The sequence below is a fragment of the Lepidochelys kempii genome, chromosome 3, assembly GCF_965140285.1.
Source record: "Lepidochelys kempii isolate rLepKem1 chromosome 3, rLepKem1.hap1, whole genome shotgun sequence".
Taxonomy (NCBI): Eukaryota; Metazoa; Chordata; order Testudines; family Cheloniidae; genus Lepidochelys; species Lepidochelys kempii.
In genome coordinates this window covers 86140145-86160377 of record NC_136382.1, presented here as the reverse complement: position 1 = coordinate 86160377, position 20233 = coordinate 86140145, and the positions used below count along the sequence as shown (strand labels likewise).

The following is a 20233-nucleotide window of genomic DNA, read 5'->3' as shown; positions in this document are numbered from 1 at the left end:
GGTCCCTTCCAACCCTGATATTCTATGATTCTATGACTCCTGCTAATGCAGCCTAGAATTATGTTTACTTTTTTTGCAACAGTGTTACACTGTTGACTCATATTTAACTTGTGACCCAGTATGACTCCCCAGATCCCTTTTTGCAGTATTCCTTCCTAGGCAGTCATTTCCCATTTTGTATGTATGCAGCTGATTGTTCCTTCGTAAGTGGAATACTTTACATGTTTCTGTATTGAATTTCATTCAGTTTACTTCAGAATGTTTCTCCAGTTCTTCCAGATCAGTTTGAATTTTAATCCTATCCTCCAAAGCACTTGCAAGCCCTCCCAGCTTGGTATCATCCACAAACTTTATAAGTGTACTCTTTATGCCATTGTCTATATCATTGATGAAGATATTGAACAGATCTGGACTCAGAACTGATCCCTGCAGGACCCCACTTGATATGCCCCTCCAGCTTGACTGTGAACCACTGATAACTATTCTCTGGGAATGGTTTTCCAACCAGTTACCCGCCCACCTTATAGTAGCTCCATCTAGGTTGTATTTCCCTAGTTTATTTATGAGATGGTCATGTAAGACCATATCAAAAGCCTTACTAAAGTGGAGATATACCACATCTACCGCTTCCTTCCTATGCACAAGACTTGTTAACCTGTCAAAGAAAGCTATCAGGTTTGTCTCCTTGGACTAGTGGATGCATCCGGCCAATGAGAGTATGGGAGAGAGTTCACTTTGGCTCTCTCTTACCCATACTGGCTCTAGTTATGGATGTTTCTTCTGTAGGTTGGGGAGCTCACCTACAAACCTACCAACTCAGTTTGTGGTCTCATGAAGATTTGGCTGTCCACATAAATGCGGGCTGTTCATTTGGCCTGTTGGGCTTTTCTCCCATCATGGTGGAGAGGCTACATGTTCTCATGGACATTGTGGCAATATTCTAAATGAATATGTAGGGAGGGACTGTATCAGACCGTCTGTATCAAGAGACAATACATCTTTGGGAGTTTGGTATTGCCAATGCAATAAATCTCAAAGCCTCCCACCTTCCCTGTGTTCATAGTAGCTTGGAGGATCGCCTGAGCAGATAATTCAACAGAGATTATGAATGGCTTCTTAGTTCAGATAACATGAGATTCATTTTTCAAACCTGGGGGCGGGGGGTTACTCACTTAGACCTGTTTGCTATTTGCCGCATGAAAAAGTGCCAAGTTTCTTGTTCCAGAGCAGCTCAGAATCCGGGATTTCTGATTGATGCTTTTGTACTTTCTACAAAAGATGAACTGATGTATGCTTATCCTCCCATTCGACCCCTTCCCATGGGTGTGTTCAGGCTCAATTTAGGTCATGCTTGCATAATCTTTATACTATCAGCTTGGCCTTACCAGCATTGGTTCTTCAGGCTGCTGAGCCTCTCTACTAGGGCTCTTTTGACACTACCTCCAGAACGCAAGCTAGGCTCCCAGGACCATGGGTACTTGCTGTATCCCAACCCAGTTGCTCTCCATCTGATGGCCTGGACGCTCTATGGTTAGCAGCTCAAGAGTGAAGTGTTCAGAGAATGTGCAGAATATTCTGCTGAATAGCGGGAAAACAACTACTAGATACATTTACCCGTTGAAATAGAAATGATTCTCCTTTATGGTCAAAACAGAATGATGATTTTCACCACTCCTGGCCTCTCCAATATATTTTGAACTGTTTGTTCCACCTGAAACAACAAGACCTGTTGATTTAGTTCTGTCAGAGTTCACCTGACAGCTGTCTCCAGCCATCAATCGCAGGCTGCTTAGTATTTTTGAATGTTATATCAGTCAGATTCTTAAAGCATTTGGACAGGGGTTCTCTCCATGTGATGGATTCCATTCCTCCTTGGCACTTAGATCTGGTGCAACAAGTTTTGATGGTTCTGTCCTTTGAACTGATGGCTGCAGGCTCTTTACTGCAACTTTCTCTGAAAGAAGTATTTTTGGTAGGTATGGCCTCCAGAAGAAGGGTGGTGGAGTATGAGAGTTGGTAGCTGACCCTCCTTACGCATTTTTTAAAATATAGACAAGGTATGTGTACCTCCACATCTGAAATTCCTGACTATAGTAGTATTGGAATTCTAGCCCAATCAAGCTATATACTTAATGACTTTCTTTCCTAAGTCCCAGTCTCATCAGGATGAGGAGAGGCTCCATACCTTCGGGCGATGACTTTTTACTTGGACAGGACTAGATAGTCTTTTAAATAGTCACCCCAGCTGTTTGTCTCAGTTATGGGCAGGATGAAAGGTCTTTCAGTCTTAAAGCAGAGGACCGCATCCTGGATTTTGTCCTGCATATGCCTGTGCTATGACGTTGCCAATGTACCCTCTCCAAGCAGGGTGGTAGCACGCTCCACGAGATCTCAAGCAACTTTTTTTGGCTCAAGTAGCTATAGCCGACATTTGTAGAGCTGCAATTAATAGTCATCAGTACATACTTTTACTACACATTACACTATATCTCAGCCTTCTGGAGATGATGCCAAGTTTGGATGAGTAGTTCTCAGTCCTTGTTCAGGTAGATTGTGAAACGGACCTCTGGTTTAAACTGCTTGTGAGTCACCTGAAGTGGAATGGATATGTGCAATCAGTTGAATGAAAAAATGCTTACTAACCCTGTTCTGGTACTGTTTTTTGAGATGTATAATACATGTCCGTTCCATGACCCACCTTCCTATCTGTCAGAGTCTGTTCGGTAAGAAGGAACTGAAAGGGAGTCTGAGGTGGCACCCCACTTTATACCATCATGCAGCAGCAGCATGAGGAAGTAAAGGGTACATGCTCCACCCTGATAGGTACTGCTAAGGGGGAAAAAAATCTGACTCTGCACTTGGCATGCACATACCTGAAATGGAATGGGCATGCTTAACACATTTTGAAAGACAACAGTTACAGAACAGGGTAGTAACTGTTTTATTTTTTTTACCAGTCAGTCATGTAAGATTGTGAAGAAACAAGTCTCTGTACAGTTCTAGTAAAGGCTGAAAGAACTTATCTGAACCTGGAATTAAAGTAGCTGAATTTTTAGCACTTCAGAATTATTTAACATGGGGACATTTGCTTTTACATTATAAGCAGACTGTCAAACTTAGTATCCATAGCCTTAGAAGAAACTCACCTGCACATATTTAGTTCCTAGTCACTAGTGGTACTGTGGAGTCAGCTTAATTTTAGCAGTGGTGACAGTTCTTTAGCTTGGTGATATCGCTATGAACCTTCATCAAGAGGGTTGGTAGTAGCAGAGGCAGTCTCTGGGTGGAAAGGAGAGTGAATCGCCAAAGAAGAGATTTTCTGTTGTGTCCTACAATAGGGTTAGAAAAACTGCAGCTAATAAACTCTTTCTAATTAGCAAGTAGAAATCCTAAAAACTTGCTGGGATTGCTGATTGTATAGTAGTCTGAGGCCTTTACAATCAATTAGGATTTATCTCTGATTCTCCTAGTTTAGAAGTTACTGGAGAGAAGGAAGAGAACTAGGTTAACCTACTACTAATGGTTCTGGAATAGAAAAGGCCAGGTTCATGAATGTCTCCTGCATTGCCTGCAAGGTTCTTTTTGCATAAATACCAGTGAAAGACCTTCTCTCAGAAAGTGCTTGTCTCCATCCTGGATCAGGTTATGGTCTGGCTCATGGGTAGGCTTTATTAGATCCAGAATATTCACCATGAACACACGGATTCACTGTTGTCTTGGTTAAATCACTTAACCTCTTTTGTTTCTCCATATGTAAAAAGTGGATAAATACCTGTCTATCATGGGTGCTCTGAGACATGCTTAGCTTTTGCAATACACTTTCAGGTCTTATGGCAGGTTTTCTAGAAATGCAAAGTAGAAGAACATATAAATATGGCACTTTAAAGCATGAATTTTGCAGCAGTGGGTAGTGAATCTGATTTATTCCTTAAGCTGTAAACATCCTTCTGAGTTCATAGACCCTGGTTGACAGAGAGACAAATAAAGAGAAAGGCAGCTATGTTCGTAGTGTCTATTCTAAAAACACAGCTGAATATATTTACCAAATGGAGGGCAAAATCAGGCTATAGTTATATTTCTAATAGTATCTTGTAATAAAAGTTTGTTTCTAATTTCTTTCTAGTTTGCTGTCCTGTAAGTTTCCTGTATCTTATTATTTTAGTGTAACATTTATTAAACTAGACTACTTTTAAAAAAAAAATTTGATCTATCCGGTCATTTGTCATGTGGTTTAGATTGGCTCCTCTGATTAAATAAATATACAATTTTTAAAAATTATTGTCTGTTTGCAGCGTATGTAGAAATACTACTTCTAATACAATAATTAGAATTGAGAACTTTTCCCTTTTCTAATTTTTTTAAAAACAAAATGTAGAGTCAGATTACATTTTGGATGCTGAATCCTAGTAATTGCTTTGTTTACAGACTTGTCAATGTACTATATTTACATAAATAAATGCCCAAAACAAAGTAATAATAAACTAAGCATAGCATTTAGGAATTTGGCATTGTTGTGTTTTGAGAAGTGTAACCTTTAAATCTACATAAACTTCTCTGCCTTTTACTTCTGCTGTGTTCGTAGATTCCAGAAGGGCTTCGTGTATGGACTTCCTGCCTTGGAGGTAGCAGAATATTCAGCAGAAGGTAAAGAGGAGTGCTGCCTTCTGGTGTCATTGTATGTTTGCTGGGGTGCCTGGCATTGTGTGGTGATCTATTAGAAAGAAGGAACCATATAACAAAAAGTGCAGTGATGTTGAAAAATGTAAATCGGACATTGACATTCTGCTAATCCAGACTTTTGCATAATAATTTTGCATAATTTGCATAAATTAAGTTCCAGGTGGGATGATGAAGCACTGCAAATGCTCCTTCCCTGAAAACTGAAGCAGTTAGAACTTATTTTCAAGATTAAAAGTATAGAAACAAAGAGCTAAGTATAATACTTCTTCAAGGATGTCCGTTGTGCTTACTGTGAGATATTTCCTGCTTGCCTAAACTCCTGTTGACTGCCACTTGTTCCAGGATTGGGCTGAATACTTCGGATGTGACCTATCATCTTTCTCACCGATGTTGAATGTGGACTTCTTGATATCTTGAGGGCTTTGACATTTCCTTTCCATCTGCATTTCAGTCATGTTCCATACCCCTGGCTCTATTTTCAAGGCTTCTTACAGACTGAAATACCTTAGTACATTTCTGGCCAGAGCTTGAGTCCTCTTGCGTGACTTTCTTTTCTGGTGAGGCTGCCATCACCTCATTTGGGTCTTGGCTGTCATTGTCAAGGAAAGATGGAAGTAGCTGATCCAAAGCTGTAATTACTGTACATGAAAGGCACAGATTATTCACTTTCTATATTAAAAGAAAAATTATCTTTGTCTCAGTAGATATAGCTCTGAGTGGTAAGTGATTAAATGGGTGTTTGTACCCTTGGGAAGAATAATTCTAGGCTGCAGTCCTTTAAAGCAGAGCTTTGTTTAAAAATTGGTCATTAGGATCTCCTGATGAGAGATCCATCTTAATGTTCTGAAGGTCCCAGAAAGCAAAACATAGTGTTTAATTTCTCTAATTTGCAAGCCACTATGATCTCCAAATTGTTATAAATTCTATTGTCCTCTGCCTTTGTTTTGTCTTCAATTTTATATTGAAAGTAAATGTTGCACACTTTTTTCCAGATCATCAATGTATAAAGTGAATAAGATCTCTCCTAAAATGGATACCACTCTTGTCATCTGAGTGGTGTTCTGGTTGTGTCAGATTTGCTTCAATATTTTCTTAAACCATGGAAAATAACTTTCTGGCATGTCTTCCACTTTTCTTTTTCTAATTTTTAGATTTTTAAAGGCTAATATACTTCAAAGGCATGTGTTGAAGCAAATAGTTTAATAAAATCTTAAGTATGTTCTGCATAGGTAGTATATTCCATTAGTGATAAATCCCACCATCACCTCCACAGGTGTGCCAGCTCATGCTCGTAGTGGAACTGGAATGGTGCCAGTGTGGGGGAATTCAAGGGCAGAATGCTGTGAGGCAATGCATGGGTACTCCCTGTATGCTATGGAGCCTAGGGCTCTTCACAGCAGGGCTCTTTCTACATGACCCTACAGGGGAAGATTGGGAGCCAGGTCAGAACATGTGACTTCATGGATCCATCAGCCTTTCTTCTTCGTACACTTACTTCTGAAACACTGACCCCACACTAGGAACTGTTAGGTAATTCTGTTGATGCTGTTCTGCCACTCTTCACATGGGGAGAATTCTTCCCTTCCCCAGCCTTCAAATAACGAGTTAACATACAAGCCAGATAGTCTGCCTGTGTTTTGACATCAAAATTTGCTCCTAAATTTTTGTCCAGTCTTGTTTAAAATGTCTCAAGTGAGGTTGGAGTCTTCTGCCACTTCACTGAAGTGGTTATTTAACAGTCTGAGATCAGATTTTCAAAGCGTTGGCTTTAATAGATTACATTTTCTTCCTGTTTTATCTCATTCAGGTTACACCTCGCTACCTTAGGTAATTCTCTATATTTGTTGTTTACATTTTCATATGTTAATAGATGGTTAGAATTGATTCTCTTTAATCATTTAACGAAATTGTAAACTTTTCACCACTCCATTCCATCACATCCAGTACGAAAATATTGTTTAACTACCCCCCACCCCCAAATAAAACAACTTTCACTCCTACTAGTAGTAATGAGGTCTTGTGGTCATAGTTTTTTTTCAAGTATCTTGTCATTTTTCTTCTGAATTCTTTCCTTACGTTTATAAAAATTTTCTTTTCTCCATTTGCTTTCCTTTTTCTCTACTTTTCTGAATTCGTTGCACTTAGCTTCATTTTGAGATGTTTCAAATTTTCTTCTGCACCTGATATTTTATACTTTGCATATGAATAGTATTTTTAATCTATGGACTCATGCATTTAACATCTCTTGAAGTGTTATGATTGCTTAGGCATGCATTGCCTGCTTGTCTTCCTGCTTAAATTTTTATCTGGAAACAATTTTGAAGTTTGAAGAACGAGGGTTAGGTATGTCAGTACTATGGATTGGATTGTGGTAAGAAGGTAGAGTGCAACTTTATCAAAGCCACTACCTAAGTAGCTGAACTTCTGCCTTCTTTACTTACAGTTCCCAACATAACAAATAAGGAATTTCTGAGATAAGTGAACAAAGGAAAGACTTGCCTTCTTCAGGCATTCCATTTGGAGACAAGAATAGGAAATTGGGTATCATTCAGTTGGCACTGTGACTGTGAAAATATTTGGCACTGGGAGATAACAACCATCAGTAGTTGTAGAGACAGTTGGGGAAAACCTTATTTTACAATGTCTGCAATACTGGGGGGTTGTGTGACCTAATGTTGGCAATATACCACTGGTGGGTACATAGTTATGAGTCTATATCCAGGGACTTGCCTAGACAGGTGTTTCCCCTGTGATCACTGTCTTCATGATATTTCATTTAAGGGGGCTGCATGTGGTCTCTGCCAAAAGCTAAGAACCCGCTGGTTGTCATGGTTGTTGTGGGATGTATGTATGGAAAATATTTTATGTTCCAAAGCTGCTAGAAGTGAAATTTCAGTTGACGCAAGCTTTTCTCAGAGCCAACTCAATCAAGAATGAGAACAATTGACATTGTTGGACCCAGCCTTGCTAAGTGTTTATAAGTTAGACGAGGTGCAGGCTTGGGCCTTTACAAAGCACAACAGAGCCCCAGAAAAAAAGACCTTGACTAGGTGGACCATTGGGGCAAACTAAAGTTAATGAAACATCTTGGTCATTGAAGAGAGAAAAAAAGGTCTGGAACTGTATAAAAGGAGAAAAAAGGGCATACGGTAGTATCCATTACAGTGGTGACACTCTGACAGTGTGAGTGTCTCATGAAAACTGCATTCCAGCTGTTTACTGGAAAAGCACTATACAGATTGACAGTTGGGTGAGAGATAGCTTATTAGTTAGGAAAGGAACCTTGTTAATAAGTATAGGCTCTGGATGGTGTTTTATTTTTTTTCTTTTATCTGTCACCATATGTTTCCAATCCTTATACTTGCTTTTGATTGAATCTTTATCTTAAGCCTTATCAAATAAACTTCTGTTTGGTTTTGCTACATATGTGACTAAATGCTGTGTGCTATGGAGAGTGCTGAACGGAGGTGAAGCTAGTGAACTGAGGGCACTGCTTCCACAGAGGCAGTGAATCCGTGTGCATTGTAGGTGTCCAGAAGTTGAGGGACTGGGCACTTGAGTGTAATGAAGAGGGGTGTACAGATTGGTAGGAGGGACCTGGGCCTAAAGCAGAACTTGGGAGGCTAATTATCTCCATAGATTTAGCCACAGGTTGTCTGCTCTGCCCCATGGATTCACTTAGGGAGCCTGAGGGCTGAGGTGTGAACATTGCTAGCCTGTGGAGCCCAGAATGAGATGTTTGTATTGCCAGCCGCTGATAGCCTTGGGCGAGTGGGCACAGACAACTTCTTGCTGTAAGTTGGCAGTAGTGATTCACCCTGTACCCCTGGGTAATCGTGAAAGTGTAAGCGTGGATAAGAGCTAACTAGCTGATGCACTTCTTGGGTAAGACTTAATTCAGTTTTGGGAAAATACAGAGAGACTGAATATATGCCTTTTTTTGCCTTTTGATACTCAAGTTTGAAATCTAGGAGTCTTGTTGGATCAAGGGCTGCTTTTGTCTGTCCAAACAGTAGCTGAAAACGAGAACTTTTATCTTTCATTGGAAAGATTGCATCCTGCTTCCCAATCAGACGCACATCTCCCCACCATTATTTGTGCTTATTATTTCCATATGGGGCTATGACTATGTGCTCTTCCTTGGGATATACTTGAGAGCTACTTTGAAACTTTAGCTAGTGTCCAATGTGGCTACTTGTTTAGCAGTGTTTCACTCACGAAGCATATTATACTTGTGCTCCAAAGATTGCGCTGGGTTTCCAGTTCATTTCTGGATGCAGTCCAGAGTCTCGGTTTTGATCTATTAAAAAAAAATAAAAAGGGGTTTATAATTTATGTTCTAAATATCTTGGTGATCACATTTCTGCTTATGCTTTGCATCTGTAGTTGAGAGTAGCTTGTGATGTCGAGGCAAACAATTGGTAGATGTAAAAGTCACGGTACTGGTAATATAGTATTCTCATTGAAGGACCCTGGACTCTAGCGTCCCATCCATCCTGGTCTAACGTACAAAACCATTATTTCAGCTTTGTGGTTTTTGTTTAGAAGTGAGTTGGAGATCTTTTAAATTATAATGATGGGCTTACAATTTTTTTTATTGTACACACAGATAGAGTGGTGATAGATGCACAGCATAACCTTTAGTTATGCCATGCAGTCACTTCCGTATTCTCTAGCTCAGATGTTCTCAAACTAGGGGTCACTGTGGAATGTATTCTGGTGGTGGTGGTGGGGAAGAAGTCGCTCTGCCTTCAGAACTGGGCAGACAGAGAGCGTTATCTGCTGGCCAGGCGCCCAGCTCTGAAGGCAGCACCACTGCCAGCAGCAGCAGAGAAATAAGTGTGGCATGGTATGGCATTGTCACCCATACTTCTCTGCTGCTGCCTTCAGGTGGTGCTGCCTTCAGAGCTGGGAGCCTGGCCAGCAGCCGCTGATCTCTGCTCTGCCTTCAGAGCTGGGCGATTATATTACTTGTGTGGCTGGGGAGGGGGCATAAACTATTACAGACACAAAGAAAGGGTGTTTGATCAAATAAGTTTGAGAGCCATGTTCTAGCTAGTGAACAGTGACTGTTAGAACTTGCACTGGGAGAACAATCCTCTAGAGCAGTCCCTTGATGTAGATATTTAATCGTGATCTTGTTATACAGGCCAAACTGTATTTAATGATATCCAAATTAAGCATACTTGAATTCAAACTGAGACCATTATGATATATCTGAAACATATTCTGAATAGTATAGATAAAGTAGTATCAGAGATTACAACAATGGACTAATTGTCAAGTCTTCCTGAGTTCTGTTACAGACACCATGGTCTTGGGCAGGTCTCTTCTAGGTCTCTGTCAACTTATCTGTAATATGCTTTCTAATTCTTCGAGTATTGTGAGGCTTAGTACTAAAATCCTCTGAAATGTGTTAAGGATTTTAAGCCTTAAGTTCTTCTGAGATGAACATTTTGAAAATAGACTTATTTTTGGACTTTTGTGAGGAAAATGCAAAGTGAAAATGGCAACAGGAAGCAAACATAAAGTTGCGTTTTGTTTTTCTGCAAGGAGTACTTTATTTGGAAATAAACCAGTTTTTCCTTCCACTGTACAAATTAAGAAATATTAACCTTGAAGACTTACAGAACTAGGTTTTGCCTAGTGATGGAGAGAAACTGTTCAAGCTGAGAGATCACCTCATACACTGCAAGTGGTGTGGCATTTTACAATAGAAAGAGCCTCCTATCTATCACGTGCTAGGATTGAAAGCTTTTGCATCTGGATGTTCCTCATGATAGTTTGCAAAGTCTGGAGCCAGGAAACTTTCAAGCCAGGATACAAGTCTCATATAGTTCAGCTTGTTATAATGCTTTTATTTTTCATAAAATAACAAGGTTGATAACACTTCTGGAACCAGAATAGTCCCTTAATAATACCCATAGTCTTGAATATGATAATTTAAAAACTTCATAAATGTAAATATCTAGTAGCTGCAACAGCAGACACTTTAAAACAATGCTTTGTTTTTGGAAGATCATTGGATAGTATTACTTGTGCTGTAACCAGCTAAGGGAGAAACTTGTCTGTTAGTAAAAACAACTCTTATCTGATTTGTTGTTAATGGTCAAAGGTCTGTATATGAATAAGTTACCGTCTTTTGGATTGCCCCAAAACTGCAGAACTACAGAATAAGGGCCTCTTGCATGACTCTTCAGATCTGTGGAGTGCATTATAAAGACAATTCTTGCACCTCTCTTTCAATGAAAACTGTACTTGTATTCTTCCTCTTATATAGATCTCACAACACTATTGTGGATATTTATACTGTGCTATTCCTACAGGGATACCAATATACTTGTCTCTTAAGCTTATTACATAGTTCACTAGAACTTTCTTGTGTGTATACTGTAGCATCACATGTTCAATTTTTTTTTTTTTAAAGTTGCTTAAAAGTTTAGGTCACTAAAGATCAGGCAGTGAGTTTACATACTCTTTTCTTTTATCGAACCTCAACATTTAAAAGCGTGGAAATGGCTACCTAAGGACATAAGAATGTTTGCATGGGCAATATAAGATTTCTTATCAAGTATTCAGAACTATGTGTTTCATCACAGTGCAACAGCCTTAACTGACTCATGCAATGTTGGGGTTTTTAAATGGCTTTTATCTGAAAGTATACTGGTACATGGGAAATACACCTCTACCCCTATATAATGCGACCTGATATAACAAGAATTCGGATATAACGCAGTAAAGCGGTGCTCCGGGGCAGCGGGGCTGCACTCTGGTGGATCAAAGCAAGTTAGATGTAACGCGGTAAGATTTTTTTGGCTCCCGAGGACAGTGTTATGTTGGGGTAGAGGTGTAGTAGGAGCTAAAATATATTTATCAGTTGACAGTAGTTTTTTGGTGAAGTACTCAAAACAGCTGTTTCTTGATAATGTGTATAAAATAGGAGAAGTGTAAAACTAATCTGTGATAAAACTTTGAATATGGATTTGCATTTCAGGCTGAAGAATTTAGCATTAATGTGTACATATGTAATTTTTCTTAAGAAAAGTTGTTTATATTTTGAAATGACTGAAAATAGTATTTTGTGTGAGTTAAGATTGCGGTGATGTATATGAGAGGGTTCGGTCACAGATCCCCTTGGGACTGTCACCTGATGTGCTGAAACTACCTCTGAGCTCGTTTTCCCTGTCAGCTTGGGACTCCAGAACCCTGTCTTGTTGAGCCAGACATGCAAGCCTGCTGCAACACAGACTCAGGGTCTGAACCATGTCCCCAAAGCTGCAGGCTTTAACTGAAAACCACTCAGCAGGTACTCCTGTCTCCAGCACCTAGACACCAAGCTCCCAATGGGATCCAAACCCCAAATAAATCCGTTTTACTCTGTATAAAGCTTATATAGGGTAAACTCATAAATTGTCCGCCCTCTATAACACTGATAGAGAGATGTGCATGGCTGTTTGCTCGCCCAGGTATTAATCACTTACTCTGGGTTCAATAATAAACAAAAGTGATTTTATTAAGAATAAAAAGTAGGATTTAAGTGGTTCCAAGTAATAACAGACAGAACAAAGTAAGTCACCAAGCAAAACAAAACAAATCACACAAGTCTATGCCTAATACATTTAAGAAACTGAATACAGGTAAAATCTCACCCTCAGAGATGTTCCAATAAGCTTCTTTCACAGACTAGACTCCTTCCTAGTCCGGGCCCAATCCTTTCCCCCGGTACTGTTCTTGTTAGTTTCAGCTCAGGTGGTAATTAGGGGATTTCTCATGACTGCAGCTCCCTTTGTCCAATTGTCCTAGTTAATGGGAACCATCAAGATTCTAAGCCACCATTAATGGCCCACACTTTGCATAACTACAATAGGACCTCAGAATTATATTTCATATTTCTGATTTCAAATACAAGAATGATACATTCATACAAATAGGATGAACACACTCAGATTATACACTTTGTAATGATACCTCACAAGAGACCTTTTGCATAAAGCATATTCCAGTTACATCGTATTTCCACTTGTTAACATATTTCCATAAACATATGGAGTGCAGTGTCACAGTATACATTTCTTAATATTTGATAAGAATGTCTGCTATATGGGCAGAGTAAGGTTTATTATGTCCTTAATTAGCTATTTCCTTTCTTCTTAGTTACTGGGTTTTGTAAACAAGTTTTTGAGTTTTGGAATTTAAATTTTAAGAACTTTTTTTCTATTGTGTACGTAGATGGGGAGGAGGCATGGTAACAGTCTTCAAGCACATAAAAGGTTGTTATAAAGAGGAGGGTAATAAATTTTTCTCCTTAACCACTGAGAGAGATTTAGGTTAGACTAGAGGTTCTCAAACTGTGGGTTGGGACCCCATTTTAATGGGGTGGCCAGGGATGGTGTTAAACTTGTGGGGCCCGGGGCTGAAGCTGAAGCCCCCAGGATGGTGGCACTTGGGTTACAAGCCCTCTGCCTCGGGCTGAAGCCCTGGGGATTCGACTTTGTCCCCCCCACCCGGGGCAGTACGGCTCCGGCTTTGGTCCCCCGACCCAGGGCAGCAGTGTTTGGGTGGGCTCAGGTTTCGGTCCCCCATCCTGGAATCGTGTAGTAATTTTTGTTGTCAGAAGAGGGTTGGGGTACAATGAATTTTGGGAACCCCTGGGTTAGACATTAGGAAGAACTTCCTAACTTTAGTCAGGGTAGTTAAACACTGGAACAAATTACCTTGGAGGTTTTTAAGAACAGGTTAGACAAACACCTATCAGGGATGGTCTAGAGATAATAGTTAGTCCTGCCTCAATGCAGGGGACTGGATTAGATGATCTGTTGAGGTTCCTTCCAGTCCTACATTTCTAGGAATCTATGAAGATAGTTTTTAAAATTTTTAGGGCTGTCGATTTAATCACAGTTTACTCACGCAATTAACTCAGAAAAATTAATTGTGATTAAAAAAATTAATCGTGATATAATTGCAGTTTTAATCATACTGTTAAACAATAGAACACAAATTGAAATTTATTAAATATTTTGGATGTTTTTCTACATTTTCAAATATATTGATTTCATTTACAACAAATAATACAAAGTGTACAGTGCTCACTTTATATTATTTTTATTACAAATATTTGCACTGTAAAAATTATAAAAGAAATAGTATTTTTCAGTTCACCTCATACAAGTACTGTAGTGCAATCTCTTTATCATGGAAGTGCAACTTACAAATGTAGGGTTTTTGTGTTACATAACTTTACTCAAAAACAAAACAATATAAAACTTTAGAGCCTACAAGTCCACTCAGTCTTACTTCTTGTTCAGCCAATCACTAAGACAAACAAATTGTTTACAATTATGGGCGATAATGCTTGCCCACTTCTCATTTACAATGTCACCTGAAAGTGAGAACAGCGTTCAAATGGCCCTTTTATAGCCGGCACTGTAAGGTATTTACATGCCAGATATGCTAAACATTTGTATGCCCCTTCATGCTTTGGCCCCCATTCTGGAGGATATGCTTCCATGGTGATGATGCTTGTTAAGAAAATAATGCGTTAATTAAATTTGTGACTGAACTCCTTGGGGGAGAATTGTATGTCTCCTGCTCTGTTATTCCTGCATTCTGCCATGTATTTCATGTTATAGCAGTCTCGGATGATGACCCAGCATGTTTTCGTTTTAAGAACACTCACAGCAGATTTGACAGAACGCAAAGAAGGTACCAATGTGAGATTTCTCAAGATAGCTACAGCACTCTACCCAAAGTTTAAGAATCTGAAGTGCCTTCCAAAAGCTGATCGGGACAGGGTGTGGATCAAGCTTTCAGAAGTCTTAAAAGAGCAACACTCCGATGCAGAAACTACAGAATCCGAACCCCCAGAAAAGAAAATCAACCTTCTGCTGGTGGGATCTGACTCAGATAATGAAAATGAACTTGCATTGGTCTGCATTGCTTTGGATTGTTATTGAGCAGAACCCGTCATCAGCATGGATGCATGTCCACTGGAATGGTGGTTGAAGCATGAAGGGACATATGAATCTTTATCACATCTGGCATGTAAATATCTTGTGATGCCGGCTACAACAGTGCCATGCAAACACCTGTTCTCACTTTCAGGTGACATTGTAAACAAGAAGCAGGCAGCATTATCTCCAGCAAATGTAAACAAACTTGTTTGTCTGAGCGATTGGCTGAACAAAAAGTAAGACTGAGTGGACTTGTAGGCTCTAAAGTTTTAAATTGTTTTATTTTTGAATGCAGTTTTTTTTGTACATAACTCTACATTTGTAAGTTCAACTTTCATAATAAAGAGATTGCACTACAGTACTTGTATTTAGTGAATTGAAAATTTTTTACAGGGCAAGTATTTATAATAAAAATAAATATAAAGTGATCACTGTACACTTGGTATTCTGTGTTGTAATTGAAATTAATATATTTGAAAATGTGGAAAAGATCAAAAATATTTATATAAATATTATTATATTATTGTTTAACAGCGCGATTAATCACAATTAATTTTTTTAATCACGCGATTAATTGCGATTATTTTTTTAAATCTCTTGACAGTCCTAACATTTTCAATAGCTGGATGGGCTACCAGATTATTAAAACAGAAAAGTGAGCATTTCAGGACAAGCTAATAATGAATCCTGTGGACAGACCTTTGTCTCTTGCCTAACAAGGTACACCTAACAAGGTAGCTAAGTAATACAGCCTACCTTCACTCTTAAATGCTGGAAAAAGTTGCTTAAAATCATGGCAAATGTAAGTTTCTGATCACTGATCAAGGCTAAAGCTCTGGTCTTTGATACAGACAGTGCCTCTCAAGCTTCATGTGTCTGGGCTTCAGTTACCCTATCTGAAAAAGGCGTTAATGCTTTGCATTTCACATAGAGTTCATCTGTAGTTATCAAGGTAGCTCAGAAAGATGGGTAAGCATTTATTATTAACCTTGTTTTACATTTGGCTTGACTAAGTACTGATATCCAAAGCAATTTGACAGGTTTCGGAGTAGCAGCCGTGTTAGTCTGTATTTGCAAAAAGAATGGGAGGACTTGTGGCACCTTAGAGACTAACAAATTTATTTGAGCATAAGCTTTCGTGAGCTACAGCTCACTTCATCGGATGCATCTTGTGCTCAAATAAATTTGTTAGTCTCTAAGGTGCCACAAGTCCTATTCTTTTTCCAAAGCAATTTGTATGCAATAAAGTACAAATCTACCACCGCTAAAGTAAGGAATCCCTTCTTGCTCTGTCAATGTAACTTCTGACAATCTACTTAAATTCAGTTCCTCAGCTACCTCATCTGAAAAATGGACCTGTGTACATTCCCCCTTGGGTAAGGGACTGTTTTCTGTTTGTTTGTTTGTTTTTTTGGGTGGGTGGGGGACACACAGATGGAGTCAGTTACTTCAGTAGATTCTGGAATTTCTTTTCACTCTTCTTAAAAGTAGCCTTGTCCAGTTCTGAAATAGTCTCAGTAGCTGGCAACAGAAATTATTAGGGCTATGGAACGGCTGCCATATGAGGAGAGATTAATAAGACTAGGATTTTTCAGCTTGGAAAAGAGACGACTAAGGGGGGATATGATAGAGGTCTATAAAATCATGACTGGTGTGGAGAAAGTAAATAAGGAAGTATTTTTTCCACAACGCACAGTCAACCCGTGGAACTCCTTGCCAGAGGATATTGTGAAATCAAAGACTATAACAGGGTTCAAAAAAGAACTAGGTAAGTTCACAGAGGATAGGTTCATTAATGGCTATTAGCCAGGATAGGCAGGGACGGTGTCCCTAGCCTCTGTTTGCCAGAAGCTGGGAATGGACGACAGGGGATGGATCACTTGATGATTACCTGTTCTGTTCATTCCATCTGGGGCACCTGGCATTGACCACTGTCAGAACACAGGATACTGGGCTAGATGGACCATTGGTCTGACCCAGTATGGCCATTCTTTTGTTCTTCGGGGAACATCTAGCATGATTAGGGGTTAAGCGTAGTTGACTGTTGCAGTCAGCTTTACTGACAGAAAATCCGGTCTTGTTTTCAATAATGGCAATTTCTTAAACATTTTTAATTCCTGCCTTTGAAAACTGCCTCTTACACAAGTCCCAAGTCAAAAGTTACCCATGTTTTCAAACTTTGTAGTCTTTCATTCGATTTAGGGGACATAAACATACACTTTGCTGCCCTCCCGCCCCCCATCTGAAGTTGGTAATCTCAAAGTATTTATATGTCAAAATATATTCTAGTTCTTGGTAAGTCAACTTTAAACTTCAGAAAGAATGAAGGTTTTTTGCAGTTATAAGGCTGATTTTTTTTTATCTCCCTTAGAATGGAACCATAATTACAGGCCTCATATGAAGAAGCTGCTATGTTTCCATAATAAACTCAATTAGAACCCCAGTCCAATTGTTGCAAAAACTATTGGACTGGGCCTTTACTGCTTAAACTAAAGGAAAGTGTTAGCTTTAATTTATAGAAGGATCTTCTGTTATTTCTAAGCTGCTAATAGAGGGCATATGCATATTAAGATGCTTAACCTTACTTCTGCTGAAGGCAATGGTAAAAAAAACCAACCAACCAAAACCAAACTCTCTTGTTGAAATAAATAGAGCAGGATTGCCCCTGAATTGCCCACCACAAAAATCAAGAATTTTGGCTTTGTTACAATGTATTTTCAAACCTCACTAGCACACAAGTTTGTAGATGTAACAAGAGGGTTAGTTTGGAGGAGGAGTAATAATAATCCACTTTTGAGTTAGGGTGAAACCAAGTTAGACAAAACTCAATTTCCAATCAGTGCAAGTTTTCAGATTCTCCTTTTTCTTAAGAATAAATCTGACAACTTTCAAGCCAAACAAATTTTGTATCCAAAGGTATAGGATTGCAAAAACAAGCAGTATTATGGAAGCTAATTGTAACCTTAACTACAGACAATATGGAGGTTAAGTTGGAGCATGAGTGAGACTTGGTGAGATGGTAACCTTCTGGGTTTTCCCTATTTCTTCTTAGCCAACCCTTTGATTAAGTATACTGTATGGTGGTTGTTTAAATGCATGATAGCCTATTTAGTGGGAACATCTCAGATTCTAGGACTTTGCACTGCCGGGTGCACTGAACCATACAGAGCACATGAAGTTTGAAACTGTCAGTGATGAGGACCCAGCAAAGACTTTGCTGGATCTGTTGCAGTATAATAAGGAAAACTGTCTTTTAAGAACCCTCATTGTGAATTTGATATATTTTTGGTGATATATTAAATGTTCAAAACATAAAAAGTTTTAAGGTTAGAAGTAGACTATTCCAATTTTATTTGGATTTGAGCCATTTGATGGTTGCTAGATCTTCCTAAGAGAATCTTGCCAATACCATGTGTTTGTGTGTATATATTTTTGTTTGATAGTCTGTTGAGGTCTGGGAAAAGTGCCCCTGGAGTTTCTTTATAGAGATCCTTGCAAATGTTTTATGGTTTCAAGAGATGTAGATATGTACAGATTGACAACTTTTTCTTATTACAATTTTCAGTTTTTTAGTTTTGATGATTGTGACAGTGGTTAAAGATGGTTTGATTCCTTTTGATCTTCATTCTGCTGTAATTCATGTTATAAGAAGTTAGTGTTTTAGTATCTTGATCTAGTTTAAGAAGACAAATCAGTGTAATGTACTTGCATTTATCAGTTTAAGTGAATATAAATGTAATCTATAAAATATTCCTCTTTTTTGTTTTTTGTGCACAGAAAAGATGAAAAGGAGTATGCACTGAAGCAAATTGAAGGTACAGGGATATCGATGTCGGCCTGTAGAGAGATTGCAGTAAGTGGACATAAACAAAAGAAAATATCTTCTTATACTTGTTATGCAATGGATAATATATGTCTTACTCTGTAAGCAACACAATCAAAGGCTTAAAGTATAAATTTTTCACTTTACGTATGTAAATTTGAAGGTTTATTCCAATATAGGCTTCCACTAAAATTAATGTTTTGTAAATATATTAAAAAAACAACAACTTGTAAATGTCAGATCTGTGGAAAGGATATAATATACATTTTTTTCAGTATAATTTTGTCTGTCTTACTTTATTTGCCAGGGTTAAAAAACAAAAGTATTGTTTTAAAAACTATTTCAATTAAATAAAAAAAAATATTTAAGGTTCCAAAAGAGACTCTAGTTGCAACTATAAAAAGGTCACTAATGTGTTGTATGTCAGCATAATGGTAACCTACTTTTGTTTTATGTCTGAAAATGCACTGTAGTCTTGTTACACTCTGCGGTCTCCTACGTATAGAAAGTTGTCTTAAGACTACTTTTCCATTTTGCATTAATGCTTTCTTTCATTGTATCTGCTGCAGATCTCTGAAACATAGAAGCATTAGTACAAGAATTACATAATTTTGAACACAAATTCTGCTCTTAGATATGTGTATGCATCTCCTAGTGATGTCAGTAGGAGTCCTAATAATAATAGGAATTGCGTGTCTGTATCTGAAGGTAGAGTTTGGCCATTAGATGTTTTTTGAGACTGAAAATAACTGTGCATTAGGGTTAAAGTACTTGTTAGGGCAATAAAATTTTGTAATGCAATGCCTGCTGCATCACTGTAAAAGAGATGCACTTGCTTGATGTAATATATTTGAATGCTGACATCATGGTCAGTGCTTACAAATATAAGATGTATGCCTCTGGCTTTTTATACTCTAGCATGCTAACACAAAAATAAGCTGTTCAAACACACACAGTATCATGTGACAATAGAAGCTCATGGTGGTCAGGAATTGAAGAGGCCACTGACTTCTGTTTAGCATAATATACATGGTAATTTTGTGTAGTCTAAGGAGGTTTAGCAGCTAAAAGTACTGTTCTTTAAAGTGCCTGTCACTAGTAAATTAAGGTAGTTCACTGTGGAGATTATAGGTAGTTGCAGTGCTGTCCAATTACAATTAAAATAATCTACCCCTATGACCTGCCTGCTGGAATTTCTGCCTTTGCGGGAATAACAGTTGTTTTCTAATATCAGTGCTAGAATGTGTTTAATTAGCATACAGTCAATCTTCTGACAACAGTGAGACTTTTATCATCTCTGCATTTCTACTCTGTTAGTTTTAAATTGTGTTAATATTTTGTGGGGGAGGGTTCAGTTCTCACATGTGTAACTTTTCCTTCTCTATGAGGCCATATGGCCATACTAGTGTCTATTTAATAACTTCTGTATGCTGATATGGAGATATGTCAGCATCATAGTCTTGCTTTTTCTTTTTTTGAAATGGTCTAACTTGGCTCAAGAGCTCAAGACAACCTAGAAAAACGACACAACTATTACATAAGGATTTTAATTCTACAGTAAAAAAGTGTGGCTTTTGCTTTTTTTATTTTGGCTGCCTCAGCAGATGACTTATTCATCTCCAGAACATTTCTCACAAATTCCATAGTAAAACTCCTGTGGCTGAGATGGCATGGCAAACTACTGCTGGCCTCAGTAAAATTCAAGGTTGGCAAACACTGAGTAACCTTAGGGAAGATGATGGATGAGGTAGCTGAAACAGAAAAAAGTACTCTTCCTTTT

At 38.5% G+C, this 20233-nt stretch overlaps 1 protein-coding gene across 1 annotated transcript in view; it reads left to right on the top strand.

Moving 5' to 3' along the window:
• Nucleotides 1-20233, top strand: part of CDK19 (cyclin dependent kinase 19) — a 221192-nt gene that overhangs the window by 31668 nt on the left and 169291 nt on the right. Inside the window, 2 exon segments of the mRNA XM_073337045.2 lie at nt 4583-4644; nt 18408-18483. Of these exon segments, the coding sequence (XP_073193146.2) occupies nt 4583-4644; nt 18408-18483 (138 nt within the window).